Genomic DNA, 22464 nt, shown 5'->3' on the forward strand with positions numbered 1-22464 from the left:
TCTACTACTATAGTTTCTTTCATGGTTTGTTGATGTAGCCTCTGGAGCAGCTGGAAGTCGGCCGTGAACCAATCAGAACAGAGTGGGCTCATCAGGAGGCGGGGCCTTAAAGAGACAGGAGCTAAAACCGCCTGTTTCAGACAGAGGCTGAACTGAGGGGCTGCATAAAGGACCAGTGTAAGATAGATAAGGAGTATTTTAATCTGCAGATCATATAAAGATATTCCAGTAGAGCTCCAGAATATAAATATAGACCTGGAAATGTACAGAATATGTCCTCTTTAAAAAAAAGTAGCTGTGGCTTCCAGTAGACACCAGACTGGTGTTTGAATCTAATATTCAATCTTCTTTTAGCTCTGGTTTGGTCTCCACCAACTCCTGAGGAAAATATCTGGCTCCTGGCGTTCATGTGGATGTTATTTTGAAACGTACCATCTACCTAAACATTCCCGAGAACTCAATCCGATCGAGCATCTGTGGGACGTTCTGGAAAAACGAGTCTGATCCACGGAGGCCCCACCTCGCAACTTACAGGACTTAAAGGACCTGCTGCTAACGTCTTGGAGGACAGAGGATTACACATTGTTGACCACGACAGGAAAAAAAAAATTGCTCCTGAAATCCTTTTATTGCCCAAAGTGTTCAATCGATTACATGAAAAGAGCTAAAATCACAAACCTGCAGCAAAAGCATCGCAGAGGAAATCAAAATAAAACTGGCCTGTGTCATTAAAGCTGTGAACAGAATCAGTTTCATTCCTTTAATGCTTCACATCCACAGATTGTGTCTGGAGCTTCATACTCTATATATTTTAAAAGGCTCCAGATGTTGATCGTTTTGTTAGGAGACGTCACATCTGTCGTCTCGCTTTGGAATGAAACTGGATTCCCATCAGACTGAAACACAGCAGAGCAGGAGGTTTGATTCAGAAACGTGCTTGTGTTGGTCTTAAAGAAACATTCAGGCGTGTTGGGAAATACATTTTGTTTTGTTACTCTGAGTTAAATAAAAGTGATCCACATTAAAGTTACAATATTTCAGTTTTTCATGAATTAAACATTTTTTTAATCCGTCTATGGTCGACACTTCTTCGGTTATATTCATTTATCGTATTTACATCCTGTAATTATTTCTCTATAAAGTCATTTTCATCGTTAGTAATCCAGAGTTAATGCTTGTAATCTGATTTGACTGATATCAGCCTCACTATTCACTGTTGTGTCACAGCTGGATTAGCTAACTGCTGATGCTAACGCAAAATTTCCTGTTGCTGCTGCTTCACATTAAAAGACTTCCAATGTGCTTTTATTGTGAAGAAGCCACAGGAAGGTGTCCTCCATGACTTCTTCATTAAACCTACGCCTGTCATCAGAAACACCGGCTGCTCTGTTGATGGATTTCTAAAACAGTAGCCGCTGTAGCGTCACCTGCTGTTACCACGGTAACCACAGGTAGCAACAAGTCAACCAGGACTGAAATCTGAAGGATTATAACTTTAAATCTGTGCAAACTCTGTGTTTTAAAGAATCTTGTACGTTGTGTTAACTCACACTACATGTCTTTATGACTACCGGTGTTCACACTAGTGATCGGTGATCAATCAGGTGATTAATCAGATGTTGTGACCTCAAACTGCACATCAATCAAATCAGGTTTAAAAAGGATAATTCCACTTTATTCCATCTTGAGTTTTTTATCAGTTGTCGTCACGTCTGATCTTTTTAGCGGTGTTCTGTTATAAAATAGGAAAATAAAGTGGAATTATCCTTTAATTTTCACCCCTGATCTTTAAGCACACTGTAGCTAAAGCTTATCAATCCTCTTATTGAACTCCTGGTAAGAAAACCAAACGAGCGTATTTCCCAACATGCCCCAGTATTCCTTTAAATATGTTTGGGTTCATAAGCATCACAATATAAAAACACAAATCATCAACATTTTCATTACACATCAGGGGAAACTTGTTGTCCAGCGGCCACATTAACACCATCTTTTATTCCACTGCACATGGAACGACCTATTTCATATTTACTGATTAATACTGAGTGGAGGTTATGCAATAAGAGGTTATAGTTTGATCCGTGACACACGGGGCGATGGAGATGTTTGTCAGATTAAAATCAAAGAATATATATATATATATGTATACGCTGTCAGCGGCCAGACAAACTGTTGGAGCTGGTGTGGCGGGAGATTTCTCAGAGTCCAGCGTCAGACAGTGAGAGGAGATAAAACACATTACAAGTCACAATATGACGCTCGGCCCGTCTTAGAAAACATCTTCAGCAAGAGAGAAGGAATGACTTTTAGAGCGAAAGAAACAATATGATACAAGAAATTACAAAAATAAGATTCTCAATAATCTTAAATCCTTTTTACATTCTTCTTCTCTCTTCTCTGGTGGGGTGGGGGGGGCGGGGGGCGGGACGACGTGGCGTCCTGCTGACGTCACTGAGTCAGTCTCTGCTGTTCACTATGATATGAAGGCAACTTTGCAGCTGTTGTGAGAGTTTTCTCTCAAGTGTCCGTGGCCGTTGGAGCAGGCGTCCTGCCGGCGTGTCGCTCGGACGGCCGGAGGTGATCCGGGATCTGTCGGGTCAAAGCCGCGAGCTTCTGTGTCGAAGCCCAAGATGCTGCTTATAGAGTTTGGCAAATCCTGAGAGAGACAAAAACAAGTCTGTTACAGGTTTAACTGCACCGAACAGTGAAGAAAAGACAATTAAAACAAAGATTCCTCCTCAGGTGGAGAATGAATCTCCAAACTTTCTATGAGTTTGGTAAAAAACAACAAAAACAACAACAAAAAAAACCCTAAACAAGAAAACAAATACTAAATTAATGATTAAGTCACTAAACACGTGTTTGTTTCATTTAAACCTACAGTGCAGGATTGTTACATACAAGCCTTTGACACAATGCTGATAAAGCCAAATAAATCTCTTTATATTTCATAGTATATCTATGTGTGTGTCTGGTATGACATTCCCGCACTGGTGCACCAGTAGTATTGAAGCTAAGTATCCCAGAATGCATTTCGCACCAACCAGCAGTGATGGCGGAGATTAATGATTCTCCTCTGAATTAATCTCAAAACTCAACAAAACCCCTAAAAACTTTTAATCGATTTGTAAAAATCAAAACTCACAAAAACAAACAAAAAGAATCTTTTCATTCACTAAACCCTTTTGTTTATTTCTGGTAAATTTCCCTCCTGTTACTATTTTTCAATGATTATTTCTTTCAAATGATTCTGACAGTAAAACTTGTTTGAAGAATTAAAATTAAATCCAGGTGAAAACTGACTGTGTTGCTTTCAGTCCATTAATGCAGAAATGTTCAAATCCTGTGATTATATTATAAAAAGAAAAAAAAAACAACTAAAACCTGTCAAGTAATGAATTAATCTCAAAATTCAACAAAAAACAAACAGCATTAAACAAAATCCAAAATCAAATCCATTCACTAAACCGTTGTGTTTATTTCAGGTCAATTTTAGCATTTCTACAAACCTTTCTGTCAAATTTGGTTCCTTTTAAGATATTATGTGTGTAAATTTTTCATTATTTCATCTTTCAAATGATTCTGATGGTAAAAGTTGTAAGTAAAACTGGTTCATTCTGTGTTTTCTCATTTCCGAATGTTTTTCCTGACGGTGTCTTCTCTGATACCACCGTCACAGTCAGAAATGATCAACTTCTACTGTTGTGGTTTAACGTTCATTCACAGCTAAACTTTATTAAAACAGACATAATTAATTGAGTTACGTCACAAACACGCGTCTCGTTGAACCTACCTTACACGTCTTTATTTGTAGATAGATGCCTTCTGATTTCTGAAGAATTTCTTCAATGTCCAGTTTCATTGAAAGCTCATTAATGTGCTGCAACAACAAAAAGAAATTTTACTTTACTTTAGATGACAGTTTTCAACATTCAGTTTTATTCTAATTTTTGTTCCTTCGTACCAACTTGGAGGCAATTTTGTAAAATTTTAAATAAGATGATGATCCTGATTTCATAAGAGTTACAGATCAGCCATTAGCAGCTCCACACAGACTTCTAGCGTACGACAAAGCAGTGTTGCTAAGCAGGATACTGTTTATGTTAAAGACACAGCAGTGGAAACATCACCAGAAGTGACAAAGACAAGAACCAAAAGCAACGACGACGACGACGCTGCTGTTAGAGCCGTCGTCTCCTCGGTGAGCTCAGGGTCAGTTTACCTTGAGGATTTCATTGAAGTCGTAATTCTCCTCCATGATTTTCTGTTTCTCGGAGTCGAGGATGGCGCAGCAGACCAGCAGGTGGAAGTTCTGACAGGGCAAACCCGTCCACATCACCTGAGGAGGACACAGACGTCAAAGTTACTCTACAAGAGCAGCTACACTACTGACAATAACTGGTCAAGACTCACTCAGAGGTGATGAAGGTTATTTTATATGTTTTTCTTATTGTAAACATCTTTCACAGAGCAAGGTCACAAAATGCTTCACAAGAATAAAATTGTTAAAGAAATAAGACCATAAAAGTAATAAAAGAAACGACGCAAAGGCCAGTTTGAATAAATGAGTCTTTAGCTGTTTTTTTGTTTTTGTTTTTTTTGTTGTTTTTTTTTAAAGGTGACAACAGATCGTATGTCTATAGGAAGATTGTTCCACAGTGTCGGAGCCACAACTTCAAAGGTACGACAGCAAAGGACAACCAGTAAGCTCTGGTCAGAAGACCTAAGTGACCTACTGGTGATATAATGATGGAGCAGGTCAGAGATGTACACAGATGTCTGACCGTGCAGGGCTCTATATGTGAAAACAAGAACCTTAAGATGAATCCTAAACTTCAAGGGAAGCCGATGTAAAGATGATAAGATGTAGAAGTGCAACGGATCGTAGTTGATCCGTAATCCGTACGTATCGCCCCCCACGGTTCGGCACGCATGTGAACTGCGGATTAATTGCAAAATGTAATATCTCATTTAAAATAAAGTAAACAAACTGCTGTAAGTACAAGTCATGGACAGACAAGGTGTCGCTAACAGGGATCTTGAAGAGCGACGACCAAACCAGCATCTAACGGGTCCGTGGTGACATCTGCAGGTATGTTTACCTGCTGTTTAATGTGCTGCAGCTGAGCAGCTAATTAGCTACGTAGCTGCTAACTGACGTTAGCGGTGGATGTTTGTTTGGCGGCTCGTTCAACAAGCTGCAGGACAAAACGTGTGTTTCTAAGTTATCATCAAGTTTTAATGATGTGGACACAGGCTGTTGTTTCATTCACTACCATGTTTAAAGGAAGAAGGTATCCTGCTTCATATTGCAATTTAATTTAACAATTGAGCTTTGAATATTTTATATATTTATAATCCGTGATACGATCTGAACCGTGAGTTTTGTGATCTGTTGCACCCCTAATGAGACGGGTGTGATATGAGTCGTCCAGCTGGTCAACAAATCTCATGTTTGGATCCAAACCAACAATCTACTAACGAGTATTGTGTGTGTATCAAAGCCTGATATATCTTATTCCTCTGTGCCGTTAGACCTCCGTTATTGTCCAAAAACTATTAAAAACACGTTAATGAGCCACAGAGCTGCACTGGGCGACTTGTTCCCTCATCCTTGAAGAGGGTGGTAACTTTAGTTTATTTAGAAACGACTCAAAACACATACAAGCACAATACTTGTTGGTTTGGATCTACACATGAGATTTGTTGACAATAAGAAAAATACAGAAAATCACCAGACTTATTTACCTTTAAATATACAGTTAGAAGAGGATTAGATGACTAAATACTAAACAACAGCAGTAGCAAAAACTACATCTACCATGACTACTGTTGCTATAGTTACACATGAGCTTTCTAGACAGGATTTCACATGATCAAAAAGAAAAAACTGCCAGCGCAGACTGTTTTTCATTTCGATCTGCACTGTGATAAGTTTGTACCGAGTTATCACAGCGCAGAGCTCCATCTTACATATTCAAAATCACAAACACGGCTCCATGATCGAACACTGAACTCACCTCCCAGAGTCGAAGAACGTCCTGGAAGCTGAGTTCCCTCTTAAATCTGATCAACAACCAGCGGAAACAGAAATACAGATAACCTGAATCCTGAGACTCTGCAAGGAAAACACACAAAAACAAAACACACAATAATACTCAGAAACACACAGAAACATCACAACTGGCTTCATTTAACTTCTGACTTACTGGATACATGACAAAAAATGAAAAAATAAATATTCCCAATATATGGGTTAAACTAAAGTGATAAATACATACAAAAAGTACAATAATCTACATGTGTACATATATTTTGTGTATCAGATTAAACCTCCAAACATCACCAAATGCACTGATTAGAATAAACAAAACTTAAAGGAATATTTCCAACATTTTTTATTGCTGAGAGATAGATGTCTAAACATGAAGCTACACTCAGCAGCTGGTTAGCTTAGCTTAGCTTAAAGACTGGAAACAAGTGGAAACAGCTAGCCTGGCTTTGTCCAAAGGTAAAAAACTCCTCCTACCAGCACCTCTAAAGCTCTCTGATTAACACGTTATATCTCGTTGTTTAAAACCAAACTGTAATAATTACATTTTGCTGTTTTACATGGGATTATGTGCCGAGTTATTTCTTTTTGTTTCATTTCTTCTATTTCTTTTACCCGGACAAGAAACCTTTGGCGTATTTAGAAATACAGACTTGAGAGAGGAATCAATCCGAACATCTAACTCTTGACATTTCACAACACTTTTCCTTTAAAGATACTCTTCCTGTTTGTGTTAAATCATCTTAAATCACAAAGTTTTCTCTCAGCTGAAACAAGTTTTAAAGTTGAGCTGTGAGGAGCATCTACCAACAGCTATTTGGTTGTGAACTCTTTTGTATTTATTTGATGTTTTATATTAATATGTTGTGTTTTTATCCTGTGTTCACTGCTGCACAACTAAATGACCTTTGGGGACAAATAAATGAATTGACTGATCGGTTCGGGGATGGATGTGGGTGGGGGGGGCGGAGTTCATACCGAGGTAGTTCAAGAAGGACAAGTCCAGCAGTCTGAGCAGAGTACTGAGCTGAATCAGCTGAGTCTTCATTCCCTGCATCTGCTCCTCAAAGTTCTGGTGCTGCAAAACACAAAAACACACACTAATAAACAGGGATGCACAATATAACGGTGGCTGATATCTTATCGGCAGTAAGTAAGGAAATTAAATTATTGTTATTGTTTCAATAATAGAATTTCAGCCGATAATTACGGCCTGGCTGCAGTTCCATATATACTATCAGGGATCTGTGGACACAGACGTGTTCTACATGTCAGCTACGTCCTAGTAAACATGGTTGCAGTGTGATAACTTTTATAAAATCCAGTCTGTGAGTATCACAAACTGCTGTTCAGTGTTCTTCTGATCAGCCTTTAAACGCAATAATCTGTTACTCCGACTGGACTTAATGGATCGTATTTCATTGTCTCACCAGCCTGTTATACTGTTTTACACAGGACTGAATGCAGCGGAGGAGTTCATGTACGTTGATGAACAACAAGAAAAGTTGAAAAAAAGAAAGGAAAAGCTTAATGAGAACAGGAATACAGTACATAAATACTGACATTCCTGTGCTTTTCTAGTGCATACGTAGGGCTGTGAGATATGACAATATATATCACGATGATAGAAAAATGTCTTGTAAAAGTAATGAAAGACCAAAGGATCGGTTTATCATTTTAATATACAAATGTGAGGTGAGATCATTACATTTTCTCTGTAACTCTGTGTGCTTTTCACATGTTAGACATGTTCTTTGTTGTTATTATTATTGTTGAGAGGCCTCGCTGGCCTGGTAGGTAATACTCAGAATACATCAAGGGGTCAAGAGCCACATCTGGTTCAAGGGTCTCTGAGTTCTTGTGTCTTAAGAATGTACAACTTCATATACATGACCAGATCATGTAAGATCTCATGGCCTTATGCCAACTGGTTGAAAGTGTTTAAGATAATATATGTTGACCAATCACAGATCATTTCTTTGTTCCTTCTACAACTATAAAAGATTAGATTTGCTTTTTGTTTTTGTGTGTTCTGTCTCTTTATTGTACGATAATCATTTTTAGTCTTCCATCCATCCAGCAGTGTTTTGTGTATTATTTCAGTCATTTCATATTATACTCTGTCGTTTATTTCGTTGTGTCACAAATCACACTCTTTACTGCAATATTTTTAATCATTTGGAGTCTGTCAATCTTTTGCGCAGATTACATTAATAAACTAGTCTTATTGGTTTTTTACTCACAAAGCTTTTATTGCACTTACAGTAAAGTTGAGCTCAGTGCGTGGAGGGACTGAGCCTCGCCGGCGGTGAATCACAGAGCAGAAGAGAGGAGACGAGAAACTAATGTGACCATAAACGACAGCAAAACACAGTAGAGACTATGTTTATTTATGTCATTTACCTCATTTATGTGCCACTCATTTAAATTCAGCTCAGTGTCAGAGTTTCCACTGTGTTTTGCTGTCATTTCTGGTTGTGCTACTTTCCTCTCTGTGGTTCACCGAGGGCGGGACTACCCCTCCACACACACACGGACCACAAACTGTTCATTGAATTTAGAGAAAATGTGCTTTATTGTGATACGTATCGTTATATGGATATGAAATAACCTTTATCGGTCATATCGCACAGTCCTACACATACGCAGTTGCCATGGGTACAGTCAGTGCTGCCGCAAATTTTGGGGACCCTCGTGGACATGTGGACAGATGACGAAAACTGAGGTTGTTACAAAAAGGTTTACAATAAATAAATAAACGTATTCTTTATTGTAGGGTTGGTGGACGCTGTAAACATTGGTTTCGTATAAGAAAAAATAAACTTGTCAATCTAAAAATATGTATTAATTTGTCACATTTCACATTTTTGCATTTGTAATAATAAAATTTTTGGTTATCGTATCAGTATCGGCCACAAGGAAACAGATGATTATCGGCTCTGAAATTCCATATCGGTGCATCCTTACTAATTAAAAATGTGTCTAAACGCAGAGGGCTGTACACATCACTTCCTCTCATTAACGATATGCCTGAACGACAGCGTGTTTCCCGTTAATGAATCATTAAAAACACAAAACGACGACTCACCATTTGGTCCATGAAGGAGACAAAACACCAGAAGGCGTCGACCTCGTTCTCCATCACAAAGAGGATCGGCGAGAGCAGGTCGCTCATCCCCTGAACGTAACCTGAACACAAAGCATCGACTCGCAGCTCAAACAACAAACAACGGATGAATTAAATATGCTGACGGATTATGTAGAATCATTATTAACACCACCAATGAAAAATACAGTTATAACTCGTCTCACCGAGGTCGAAGTCGAACATGCAGTACGTCATCAGGATGTCGTGGAGGAGAACCAGGCTGGGGTTATCGATGCCTTCGTAGAACCGGTTCGTTCTGTCTGTTCGGTTCACGTCTTTCTCTGAAGAGACAGAACGAGGACGATACAAAAGGTCAGAGAAGCTGGTGGCGTCTTACAGTTTGATCCCAAGATAAAACCAGTGACAACTACTGTTCACATCTTTCACAACTCCGTCTATACTGGTGTCCATGAAGACGTTTTCAGGATGATATTATTGGTTTAAACCAGATTTCTTATTCCTACAAGCTGCAAGACGACATGTTTACAGGAATTTACAGAAAGCTGGGCGGCAACAAGAGCTCAGAATACTTTTCAGGATCTAATTTTCAACCTGATCATTTACTTTATTCATCTTAAAGTGTTTTAAGTTATTTTTTATGGAGAGAATACAGTTGCAATAATGGTGACAAATGCGTGTTACACGATCTATGAATAAAAACAAGATTTACAAATGTGCATGACGATTTGTGGGTAATTTATGTTGTTCACAAATGCATTGTCTGTTCTGTAAACTAATACCAAACAATTTGAACAAATATAAAACAATTTTACTAATAAATAAATAGCAACTTGAATTGATATCCTTATTTTTCATATATATATTGTATGTAAATTAGCTTTTGAAAAGCTTTTGTGCGTATAAATATCTAAAAAAGTTGTTTTTGAATTTATTTACAGATTGTTACATGTGTTTACATCGATCACCTCACACATGTGGATCAGGTCTTAGTTGTTTGGGAGGTTTTGAGACTTTTTTCACACTGTCAGATCCATAAATGTATGCTGCGTTTAAGTGCTGGTGGAAAACTCGGACGTCCGGCTTTTCAAAGCAATCGTGTAATTTCAAAATGGGAGAGATGATTTTACAAAAAGATTAAAGACCTTGTCACTGCATTATTAGACAATAATTAACTAAGATTTTTTAATATTCTGGTATCATGTGGCTTTAACTTTGGCTTCAAATTAAATTCACTGACTCTACTGTTTAAGTCGAGACGCCTGCTGCGTGGGTGTTGATTGACAGCTGTGATTGACAGTTCTCCTGGACTCACACTGAGTCAGACTTTCAGAAGCTTCTGTTTAAAGAATAAACAGTGATTTTTCTACATTTATCTCTGCTTTGCTTAATCTTAACCACAACTTAAAGCTCTAATCGCAAAGTCGGCGCTACAGGAAAGACAAATCTAACACTATCAGAGAGAACAGACTTCATCACACAACCTGTCCACATCCTGTCTGCTTCCTCACCACAGCTCGCTTCTCTCTTCATAAAACTACACCAACAAGTGCAGGTTAAAAACTCACAACTGTATCGAAACTAAAGTAAACTCTGGATTCAGCCTCACCGATCAGACTCCTGTAGTCTCTCAGTCTGGAGTTTCTCCTCTCTTGTTCCTCACTGACTGACTTCCACTGCAGCTTCATCCTGAAGTATTCATCGCTGTGAACAAGAAGAGAAGAAATCAGATCAACATGAACCAAAACAACAACCAAAAAATATTTAACCTTCTCAAAAACTCTTCAATCTATTTTTATGATAAATCATTTAAGCCAAAAAATGTTATAAAACAACAGTAAAGCTACCAGATACGCACATATCTGAACAACTAAACCAGAAAATATGTGGTATTTTTATTTAATGGATTAACTGGCTGATGTTTTGCAGATGTTCAAACATAAACTTTTGTTGTTCTGATATCATGTGTGTGTGTGTGTGATATGACTGTGTCTTGAGTGGAAATGTGTCTCCTAATGAAATTCAGTCACACTGTCGTACGTTTTGGCTCTCTGCAGGACTTTCCTCTCCTCCAGCGTGCTGTCCCAGGGAAAATATCCCAGCAGAAACTTCCACGCCTCTTTCCTCACCGCGTGACAGAGTCCCTGCAGATTCACAAGAGTAGAGACACACACGATGAGTCCCTGATGATCGGAGGAGACGTCATAACGTATATATACATCACATCACATGGAAATCCAAGATGTGCTTAATTCAAATCCTGGAAATCTTTCCTGCTAAATACGTATTTCTGGATTCTGTCTAACCTGATTTGACTTCATGAGGACGTCATTAATTTGAGCTGAGTGGACGGACAGTGATCTAACCTGCGCTCAGACTGACAGAGATGAATAATAATAATAATAATAATAATAATAATAATAAATTCAACGTGCCCCTTTGAAGATGACGTGTTTGAGGTGCGGGACGTTGAGCATCCTCCCCTCCTGATCCTGATGTTTGGTCCAGTCCTCTGCAGACAGCGGCTCTCTCCGTCTCACCTGCGGCCTCGTTCCCAGGTCGACCTGACGGCCAAAGAGTCAAAGATGATTCATGATAACACAGCTGTGTGTGTCTGTGTGTGTGGAACAGAGAATATATGACAAAAACACAGCAAGTACACAAGGTTCCTCCAACAGAACCAGTGATTTTCTGTAATGTGTGATTCATGTGATGTTTGATTTTATGTATCGTCTGTTACTATCAATCATCAGTCACCATCAAACCCAGTACAGCGTTAACACTACCAACACCACCACCACACATATTGTTTATTAGAACCACAGCTGGACTGTAACCACATACATTCACTCAACTACTCTTCTTTAGTATAAATATAAGGGGCCATTTTTCTGTATAACAAGCACTTTTTACTTTTAATACTTGACATTTTGCTGATAATTCCTCTGTACATGCAAGACTTGTATTTTTACTTGTAACAGACGACTTTTACATTGTGATATTGGTACTTTTACTTAAGTCTGGTCAGAGGCACTGAGAAACCAATGCAGGACACTTGGATTATGTTATGATATTCCCTCACATCAGAAAGAAAAAGACCAGAAAGAAGACACAAAAGAGCCTGAACAGGTCAGAGTTTCTGTCTGACAAGCTTTTCAAATGAGGTCTGCAACCAGTGGAGGAAAGAACAGAGTGACCACGGTGTGCAGTTTCTCTCCTCTCTTAAACCCTAGAAAAAGGGCGTCGTCACACCCCGATTGGCCGAGAGGGGAACGCACCCGGCTGCTCTCAATCACCACCTGGGAACCAGACCCCACACAGGTGATCTGCATAAACGCTCCAATCAACCCAGACATGCAACTATCTCAATTCGGAACGGGGTGACTGCTACAGAATACTCTGATTAAAACAGATTTATTCTTGATGTTGATGTATTTGTACCAGATCCGGCATTGTGTGTGTGTGTGTGAACACGGCCGTCCTCTCACCCTGGTGATGACCTCGAAGCCCGGCTCCTCCTGCTGGTTGATCTCTAGTCCTGGGATGATTTCACCCAGCAGGTCGGCCACTTCCTCTGGGGGGCGCTGTTGGTGCTCCTCGGTCCCCCGGATGACGTCGTAAAGGTAGTTTGTGACTTTGGAAAAGCCGCCCATTGTGGTCAGATACGGTTCCCTCCTCAACTTCTGCCAAAGACAAAGACTTAAAACGTCACTGTTGAACTAAACTCAACTTTGCTTTTACGATGTTACTCAGTAGGTTTGAGACTAATGTAAATAATGTAATATAGACCTTTCTGCTCCTCTAAAAACATTAAACTCTTTATTGTAAGTTTATTTCTGTGTCTGTGCAAATGGTAATAAAGTGTCTTTAATCTTGAAAATATCAATATCCATGTCAGCAGGATATCTAGTCTGTGTTTCTGACATTTCAGAGTGATAACTTTAGTTTCTTACACCAGCCAGACCGTAGTTGTTGTCATCCAGAAGGTTCTCGAAGGACTGGGACAAAGCTTTGTTTGGTGTGCTGACCAACAGACACGTCTCATCATCAGGCGACCTTCAAAACAGGAAACAGACAAAACTTGACTTCAGAATATTTAAAAAATAAACATCACAAGGTTGCTCCTGCGTCTCCACAGGATCAGAATCATTTCGTTCACCGACTACGAGACGTGAAATAAAACACAGCAGCGGACCATCTGAAAGCCTGTTTATTCAGATCACTAAACGCTTTCAGGCAAACCAGCAGATTAAGAGCGTAGACGACGGTGAGAAGTGAGTCTCTACCATGAACACATTTTCCCAAGTCGACTCTGATTTGATCATTTGTGACGATGCTTCAAATCTTCAGTTTGGGTGTTTGCAGGAATCACTCGACATGAAACAGCTTCTTTATTTTATTTGTGGTTCCTGTTATGTTTGTTATGTAATAGATGTTTTTCATTTAAGAAATACTCTAGATTTTAGACCTCGCAGACTTCAGTCGTATATATTGTGACTTCATGTGTCACCACGTCATGTCTGCGAGGGGATAAAATGCGCTATAAGACGGGACCAAAGACCTCATGTGTTTCCATGGAGATTAACTCCAAATTCCTGAACCTGTGACTCATTTCTATAACATTTTTAACAGATTAGATATGTGCAGGTCTGTTATTTTACACAGTAGCTACGACTAATCTGGCCAGAATGTGCTGTGAGATTTCCCCTTTACATAAATACTTAAATACTTAACTGAGGACTTTCACATTATAGATGGATAAAAAACAACCTTTGCCCTAGTTTAGTCTAGTTTAGCAGATTATAATAAACAAACTCATGTTATAAAGCCTGTAGGCCTATTACTGTGTGTACATTATACCTCATCATATCAATTAACTTACACAACAACAAAAATGGAAAAAGCAAATATCACCAAAAACACATATTTTACATTGACTGTTATTATGATGATAATTATAGTTTTTATTTTATTTTTTATTATGGATTCTTTTATATCTTCACTTCCTTATTGCTGTGGATTATGGGTAACTTTCTGACCTATGTCTGGTGAAGTCTGCAACTCAAGGATCTTTAGTTTTTTAAAACCCTTTAATTTAAAATTTGATGATGATTTAGCTTGAAGGTTACGCTGATATTCAGACTGAACTGTTTCTTTATTTTACTGCTGTTATTTATTTTATCTCACTGACAACCAGATGCTTCAGAAGTCTGGAAATCAGCTGCTCCACAGTAAAATCCAGAAACTGTGTGTCAACAGCTTCTTTATATTTATCTCTGCAGACTTTTAACGGCGTTTAATAAAAAGACGACTCAGCCAACCAGGAGACAGACAGTCAGCAGGACGTCACGGCGATCGATGCTCTGCGGGCACTTAATCCAGACGATTTCATTATGAAAGGCTTTGATAAGAACTTTAATAACAGGTATCTGCTGCGGGGAGTAATCTAACATGATATTCGGTTCAGAGAGGAAGAGGAACGTCTGCTGGCTGAGTGTCGTCCGCCGAGGCGAAGACCACATCACACGCTGTCACTCCGCTGCATGTAAATCACGTGAATTAGCATATAAATGACACATCTGAAGAGCTGCCATGTTTCAAGAGGCAAAAAAAAAAAAGATAAACATTTCATCATTACGTTTCTCAGGCAAATATAATGAGTTCAGCTTAAATCTCCTTATTGTGACTGAAACATGTCAGTAAACTGTTTGATGTGAAGACTCTCAGATACTTGTTAAAGCAGGTTTATCTGCAATTTTCAAAATGTTATAACAGACATTATTGAACACACACATATGTCTGAAATATTCTATAAATGAATTATAACCCGACTGATACAGGACTTTTGAGGAATTTTGATTTGAGAGTTTAAAGAATATAATAATGGTGTATCAGCTGATATTATACTTTACACAACAAGGTATTTGTTTACTAAAACAAGTCAAATATGGCTCCATCTCAAAACTAATATCTAAATAGATTTGAATAACACTTTTATGACTTCTATTATTTAATTATCTTATTAGCTGAATCTTTTAGAGCGACACTTGTTACACTTGTGTAACAAACGGCTGCGTCTGAAACAACCTGCAGCCTCCAGACTGTGGTGAGGTGCTTTACACGTCCGGGTAAACACTGTCAACATATTCAACTGCTGGTAGACAACAGTAGTGAGCTTTGTTTGGCTGTTGAAGAGCTGCAGCATTTATTTTCTGACTAACTGTAGCTCATACTGAACGTTCTCTGCTAACATCAAGCTCACCTGCAGCCTCATCACGTCTCTTCCTCTCCTGCACACTGGAGCACCGAAGCTCCGCTATTCTCCAACTTTATTTCCGTTTAGCTTCGTTTTGTCCTCTATCATGGTGAATAAAGCTAAAATGTTCCCATATAACCAGCAAAACATGTACCAGCTTGTTCTCATCTGTAATATGCATGTTTAGTTAATTATATCGTTTTGAACTGCAGGTGGACGTTTATCAAACACGTCGATATGAGTAGGATCAGGTCAGTTAAAGAGTCATAATGTCAGTTGTGTCTACTGGGCTGTGTTATGCTAGTAGCTGCTAATATAGCCTGGAGCTGCTAGCCTCCAGCGGAGATGAGGAGCTACAGAGGTCTGCTAACCTCAATTCTTTTTAACTCCACACCCCCAGACACAAAAGGCTTTATACTACTTTATAAACACAGAACACCTGGAAACACACGCTGAGGTGGAAAATCACTGCAGTTCATCATTAAATGCTATTAAGAATTCAGCATGTGGGGAAAAATAAAGATGCTGTAATGAACTCGACTCTTTGACGTCAAACTTCAGTCTGACTGTTGCTGTTAGCCTGCTAGCCTTGTTAGCTGCCACAGTTTATGTTTACAAACCACGTTACTTCCTGTCCCACCTGCTTTTTTCCCACCTTGAGTCTTGACACACTGAAGTGAATTTAAACTCATTGTTCCTCCATGTAACCGTGCTGCTGTGAGTACTCACTCGCTGAGCAGAGCGAATCTCCTCAGGCTGTCCAGGAACTGTCGACTGCCGCCCTGGTGGAAGTGAAGAGCCGGCAGGGTGACAGATGACTCCTTCAGTTTGAAGACCAGGAAGGACCAACCTTCTTCCTTCACTGTGACGGACCGGAGGTCACTGGCGCTGAAGCTGAACGCCCACCTGCTCCTCTCGTTGCTGTGGTTCAGGGAGCCTGAGAGACCAAGCGGAGGGAACAAAAACAAAACACAACATCGTTAGCAACAGCAGGACTGACGACTTTTAGAGTTAACAGTTGAGCAGCGTTGACGTGTTGCTGGTACGCGGTGAGATATGTCGTGAAATGTTAGGTTCCTCCAGCAGCAGTTACACTTTCATTTCCTCCAACATCACAGAGCAGTTTCTGGAACATTTGCTTTCACTATGACATGAAGTGACATTATTTAAATGATTAAATTAAAAAAATTAAATGAAGAAATGTAAAGAATAATATTAATACTGTTTATCTCCTGATGTGCCAGAAGTTGCAGAGTGAGTTTTATTTATCTATATCTGGAAAGACAACAACCACTTTTATGATATTAACAAACTGAACTTTTCAACAAACTGTTCAGAAGAAATGAGTTAGATTAGCTTCTTCTTCTCATTGTCATGAATCAGAAGTTCCTCTTTTCCTTTATCTTAAACTGTTAACTGTCTTCAGACTTGTTATGTTTCCACTCAACAGTCTGAACATCCTCCTCTTCCTTTATGTTTAATGTGGTTTCATTTTCATTTTGACACAGAGGCAAACTAACATATCACTTATCATCTTTGTTGAGTTCAGTGTTGACTGTTGTTTTAGTATTTTCACTCTTCATTATTTTTATTTAATGTAATTCTGTTTGTTTACTTGAAATTCATGTGAAGTTGAGTTTTTGGAGGTTAAGTTGTGTTTTTATATATGTGAATGTCTTTGTGTAAATATCAAATCTTTACTTGATTTTTTTTATGTGCAAACAAATAAATAAGTACATTTTAAAAATTGAAACTGGAGTTAAGTTTAGAGCTTCAAGCTGTTGTTATTGTTATTTGTATATGTGGTAAATTATATTCATTGTTTCCTGTCTGTAATCCTTGTTTATTAATATAAACACATTGATCAAAAAATAATAATTTAGAGCTGCAAAGATTAGTTGAAAATTAATCGGCAACAACTTTGATCATTTCAGTCATTTTTTTAAGCAAAAATATCAAATATTCACTGGTTGCTGTTTCTCAGATTTGACAGAACAAGACATTTGAAGACGTCGTCTCGGGCTTTAAGAAATGGTAACAGGCATTTTTCACTATTTTCTGACATTTTATTGATAAAATTATTAATCAAATAATTGAGAAAATAATCAGCAGATTAATCAATGATGAAAATGATCGTTTATTGCAGCCCCAGTTAAATTACAGCGTGTTACATGTCAATGATGCTAGTAGAACATTTTACCACCAACCACTACTACTACTATTCTAGCTGTATTTTGCTGGTGGCTGGAGGTCATTTCTCACCCAACGCTGGTTAAAAGGTGTTTGTAGTAGATGAAGAAAACTCACCTTCTCCGTTTGTGCAGGTTTTCTTCTTGAAGGACACGGCGTTGATCATGTCCCACTCTGTCTCGTAGCTCTGCTGTGTTTCTAACAGCTGAGGCCTCTCGCCTGGACACTGGGCCCACTCCACCACAGAACTGGTGTCCTGATAAAACACACAGGACGTCACTTTTTTAACTCCCTCTTTTGGCTGACTTGTGCTCACACTCTGTGCTGATGTGTGTAGAGGTCTGAATTTGTGGCAAAGCACTTTAAAAGCAGTCAAACTGCTCAGATTTGCTGCACTGGAGGGAAATTATGACTTAAAGCTGTTATGATTTGAAAGGAAAGACTGAGGCCTGCCTGTGTAATACACCAACCCGCTAATAACGGACTCACCAAAATATACGGTTCTGGTTGATTTCATTTATAGTCTGTCTGGCTTTTTTTTACATTCACAGTCACTAGAGGCAGAAACATCTTGTAATAATTACAATACACCATATTGACCCGAATATAAGTTATAATACAAGTTATTTTACTGTGGGAATTACATTTGAAAAAGTGGAGTCGTTTTATATTTGAGGACGAGACAAATACATGTTTACATCTCCTACAGAGAGTGATGCATTATGGGTTGTTTGTAGCCTTAATGTTGCTAGGCTAGTGAGTTTCTTCCAGTCCAGCTGCAGGACGAGTGAAAACGACGTCTTTACTGCAGCGAGGACCAAATCATCTGTCATACAGCCAAGGATTAAAGCTGTCACAGATGATGAGGAGCTCAAACAGACTAACAGTCAGTCTGAATAATGATCAGTGACAGGAGAGATTGTGAGCGTGTGACTGATAAACAATGTGGGAATCACCTTCTGCTTTAATGGAAGGATTTCACTTTCACAAGGCCGACTTCTCTTCTCCTTTTGTTGCTAACAGGACAAATGTCAAAGTGTGTTGTATCTTTACACAAAATGATATAAAAATCAAGGAGGCAAATTGAAACAAACCTTGCCAGCACACAACATGTTTGATGGGTCGACAGTGTCTTCCAAAGGTCTGTACTCCACGATGATTTCACCATCCTGACAGCGAGGAGAGAGAAACGCAGCCAACAAGTTATTTCATACACACAGCAAACCAGGATCAAAGCTTTCAGCTCAGAAACAATTAACCTCACACACAACTGTCATTTAATTGATTCCCTGACAGGAAATTAACCAGCAACATTTTTTTTACTTCCTGATTTTCTTGACTTTTATAACAGTGAACTGAAATCTTTCAGTTTTAGACAATTGGTCGAACAAAAAAAAAAAAAGACACGACATTTTATTTCACTCATATGATTGTTGAAGAGCAAAGAAGAGACAGAAGAACGTAACTTTGACACCTTGTTTACCTTGTCAACAATCCGAAGTGATCCTGGAATGAGCAAATCTTGCTCGATCCCATCTTCATCACTGCTCGGCTGAATGAAGACTCCTTCATGTTCAAATATAACCTGCGTGACAGACGTTACATTCATGTTAGCACTAGTTTGTGCCTCTAACGTATATTTACATACAAGTCGCAGAGATAAATATCAAATTCTCTGAAATCTTTAGAAAAAATACAGTTGCAACATGAGAAACGGGTTAAAAATCTTTTTTAAGGTTCAGCAGACAGGATATTTTTTCATCCAGATGTTTAGAAGAGTCTTTAAAGATTCTGTTTATACCTTCAGAACAGCAAGTTGTGTTGTTAAACCACCTTCTGCCTTTATAAAACATCCCTTTTAGATTATTTTTAGACAGCTGGAGCTACACTGTGTTACAAGCACGTACAGTAACTTGAAGTTTAGCTCAACCTTGAGAAGTGTGGACTGTTGTTTTGATGGAAATTTAGGGGAGAAACTTTGTTTGCTACCCTGTTATCTAAATGTTATCAGCTACAGACACACTAAACATAAGCGAACTAAACTTCACCAACAGTATGGAGTGTGGTGACTTTACAAAATGCAGAGAGACCTGATATATGTGGTGTTTTTGTTCAGTCACTAATCTGAAGATGCTGTCCGGTAGTTTAATTTTTAACAATGTGTTGTATTTTAAAAGCTTGTTATACTATCCAATGTGTCAAAGCTTCATCTGAAAAGTAACTGTCAGATAAATGTAGTGGAGTACAAAGTACAATATTTCTGGTACAAGTACCTCGAAACTGTGCTTAGGTACAGTACTTGAGTAAATGTACTTAGTTCCTTTCCATCACTGCTGGTGAGCAGATCTCTGACCTCTCAGGGCCCCAAAGTGTCAACAACCGTCAACTCGCTCCGCTGGTTTGACGCTGCTAATGTTGACGTTAGATTTTAGCATTTCCATGTCGGAGCCTGCCAGACATGTTGTACATTTAAAGACAACACGGAGAGATGTGCCTCACTAAACGTAGCTCACAGCAGCTGAAAGCAGACTGTAATGTCTTCGTGGCATGTCTTCGTACTGCTGGTGTGGGCTGATGATGTCGATGTGGCTACAAAACAGCTAGCGAGCGGCTAACACAAGCTAACTTCAGCTAACTCGTCAGCTGTTAGCTGGCTGACGGCGAGTAAACACGGAGCTGTATCCGATTAACACCGTTATTTTATCCGCACAGACTTTATAATTAACAGAATCTGACAGACTTAAACAGAAAAAAACAGGTGGACATGTGAGACTTTGGGTGTTTTTACCTTCGGAGCACAATCCGCCGCCATGACGCCAGCTCGCTTTCCTGGTGACGACAGCAGCTCACGTGCCTGTCAACTTCCAAAACAATAGTGACAAGTCAGCTTCCGGTCAGAAACTCCAGTACGCATGCGCAATGCACGTTCATTTTTATTTATTTTTTTAAATTTAAAAGGACGGGTTCACAATTTTTCAAGTCTCTCTTAAAACAACAGTCAGTCGCCCAAATGAACATCGAAACATGTTTTTCTTGCCATAATCACTCCTACTGAATAAAGAATAACTTCTTCTTATTATTATTATTATTATTGTTGTTGTTCCTCAAGAAGCCCAACCTGGACCCGGAAATTCTTGCCAGCTACAGACCTATCCCCAACCTCCCTTTTTTTGTCCAAGGTGTTGGAGAAGGTGATTGCTTCTGAGCTTCAGGAACACCTTGAACACAACAACCTATTTGAAAAATGTCAATAAGTTTTCTTTCAGCACACAGCACTGAAACAGCTCTTCAGGGTTGCGAATGACCTTCTGGTGGCAGCTGATGCAGGGTCCCCTTCAATCCTGATTCTCCTTGACTTGAGCGCAGCATTTGACACTGTGGGTCACATTATCCTCCTAGAGGGCCTCCACACCACCATTGGACTCTGCATTTAAGTGTTTCAGTCCTACCTTTTCCGGTAGGACTGAGTATGTCTCACTAGGAGGATGCAGGTCTAGATCACTCACTGTGGTGTTCTGCTAGGATCGGTTCTCGGCCCCATCCTGTTTACCCTCTACATGCTCCCCCTTGGACGTGTCATCAGCAGCCATCTTTTCATTGCTATGCTGATGATACCCATCTGTACAGAAAAACTGCCCCAAGCCCTTCTGCAGCCGTGTCACACCTCAGTGCCTGTCTTGATGAGATAAAGGCCTGGATGAGCATTAATTTCCTCCACTTAAACAGCAGCAAAATTGAAGCTCTCCTTTTTGGTACTCCACATCAGGTTAAGTCATCCCCCAAACCTCATCTCACCTTTGACAGCTAGGACCTCCCCCTTTCCTCCTCAGCCACTAATCTGGGTGTTAAGTTTGACCCTCAGCTAACTTTTGGTGACCATATAAGATATCTGTGCAAAACCTCTTTCTACCATCTCAAAAACATCTCTAAACTCTGCCCCTCTTTAACTCTGTCAGATGCAGAGAAACTTGTCAATGCCTTGATCTCCTCAAGACTGGACTACTGCAATGTGCTCTTCACAGGGATCATTTTGATGTTTAAAAATTAATAGAAAATCACTGGAATATGCTCGAAAACAGAAAAGTAATAGCAGACATCTGCTGAATGAGCTGCACAGTTTGACATTTGAATGTTTTTTCTGGCACAAAGTATGCAGCAGTTGAAAAGGTCCATGTGGAATAATAAGTAGGCGGAATAATAAAGAACGAGAAGAACAAAGTGTGACTGAAATATTAGAGTGTTTGTTGAAATTCTGTGTTGACCCCTGTTGAGCTCTGGGAGCAGCAAGGGGCACATCTCTGCTGTCTGGAGTTAACTAAACACAGGTGTGCTCAACACACCCTGAATCTGTGCTCTCATAACTAGGAGGAGAAAACATTGTTCTGTTTGCTCTGCTGCCAATCAGACTTGTCTTCGCTTGCTTGTTAAGTTCCATTTATGGCTAATTCCAGTGTCTAACTGATGTGTTGTGTGTGTTTGAATATTAGACTAACTCGGTTCACAGCCAAATGAGAATTTGAGTTTAATAATTGATGTTAAGATGAGTAAATACATGGAACTGTTCTCTAATGCCATATGAATGTCTCTCTTATTCTGCCGCCTCATGTCCGATACTTGATGTCTCTAGGCTCCAGCCCTTTACAATTAGGTTATACCTAAAACTGTGTTCCTTGTGCCAAGTTGGCCCAGATGATGTGCATTTCCTAATGTGGGACAGTTGAAGCTGAAATCTGGGACACTCATTAGGAGGCTGAAAGGTCTAAATCACCTTAATAATAATAATAATAATAATAATAATAATAATAATAATAATAATAATAATAATAATAATAATAATAATAATAATAATAAATTCACAAA

The 22464-nt window shown here is 39.1% G+C and overlaps 1 protein-coding gene across 1 annotated transcript in view; it reads right to left on the reverse strand.

Annotated features, from left to right (window-relative positions):
• Positions 1 to 609: 609 nt before the first annotated feature.
• The window catches only part of tbc1d15 (TBC1 domain family, member 15), a 31595-nt gene continuing 9740 nt past the window's right edge, over positions 610 to 22464 (reverse strand). The window contains exons 2-18 of the mRNA XM_042411361.1: positions 20393 to 20465; positions 19088 to 19189; positions 18699 to 18773; positions 17722 to 17860; positions 16144 to 16351; positions 13112 to 13214; positions 12647 to 12841; positions 11594 to 11722; positions 11199 to 11302; positions 10768 to 10862; positions 9365 to 9481; positions 9141 to 9241; positions 7031 to 7130; positions 6021 to 6118; positions 4223 to 4339; positions 3794 to 3880; positions 610 to 2656 (exon numbers count right to left, since the gene is read on the reverse strand). Coding sequence (XP_042267295.1) covers positions 2474 to 2656; positions 3794 to 3880; positions 4223 to 4339; positions 6021 to 6118; positions 7031 to 7130; positions 9141 to 9241; positions 9365 to 9481; positions 10768 to 10862; positions 11199 to 11302; positions 11594 to 11722; positions 12647 to 12841; positions 13112 to 13214; positions 16144 to 16351; positions 17722 to 17860; positions 18699 to 18773; positions 19088 to 19189; positions 20393 to 20416 — 1977 coding nt within the window. The 5' untranslated portion in view covers positions 20417 to 20465 and the 3' untranslated portion in view covers positions 610 to 2473. The remainder of the gene's footprint in view (positions 2657 to 3793; positions 3881 to 4222; positions 4340 to 6020; positions 6119 to 7030; positions 7131 to 9140; positions 9242 to 9364; positions 9482 to 10767; positions 10863 to 11198; positions 11303 to 11593; positions 11723 to 12646; positions 12842 to 13111; positions 13215 to 16143; positions 16352 to 17721; positions 17861 to 18698; positions 18774 to 19087; positions 19190 to 20392; positions 20466 to 22464) is intronic.

Source organism: Thunnus maccoyii, chromosome 5 (assembly GCF_910596095.1).
Source record: "Thunnus maccoyii chromosome 5, fThuMac1.1, whole genome shotgun sequence".
Lineage (NCBI taxonomy): Eukaryota > Metazoa > Chordata > Actinopteri > Scombriformes > Scombridae > Thunnus > Thunnus maccoyii.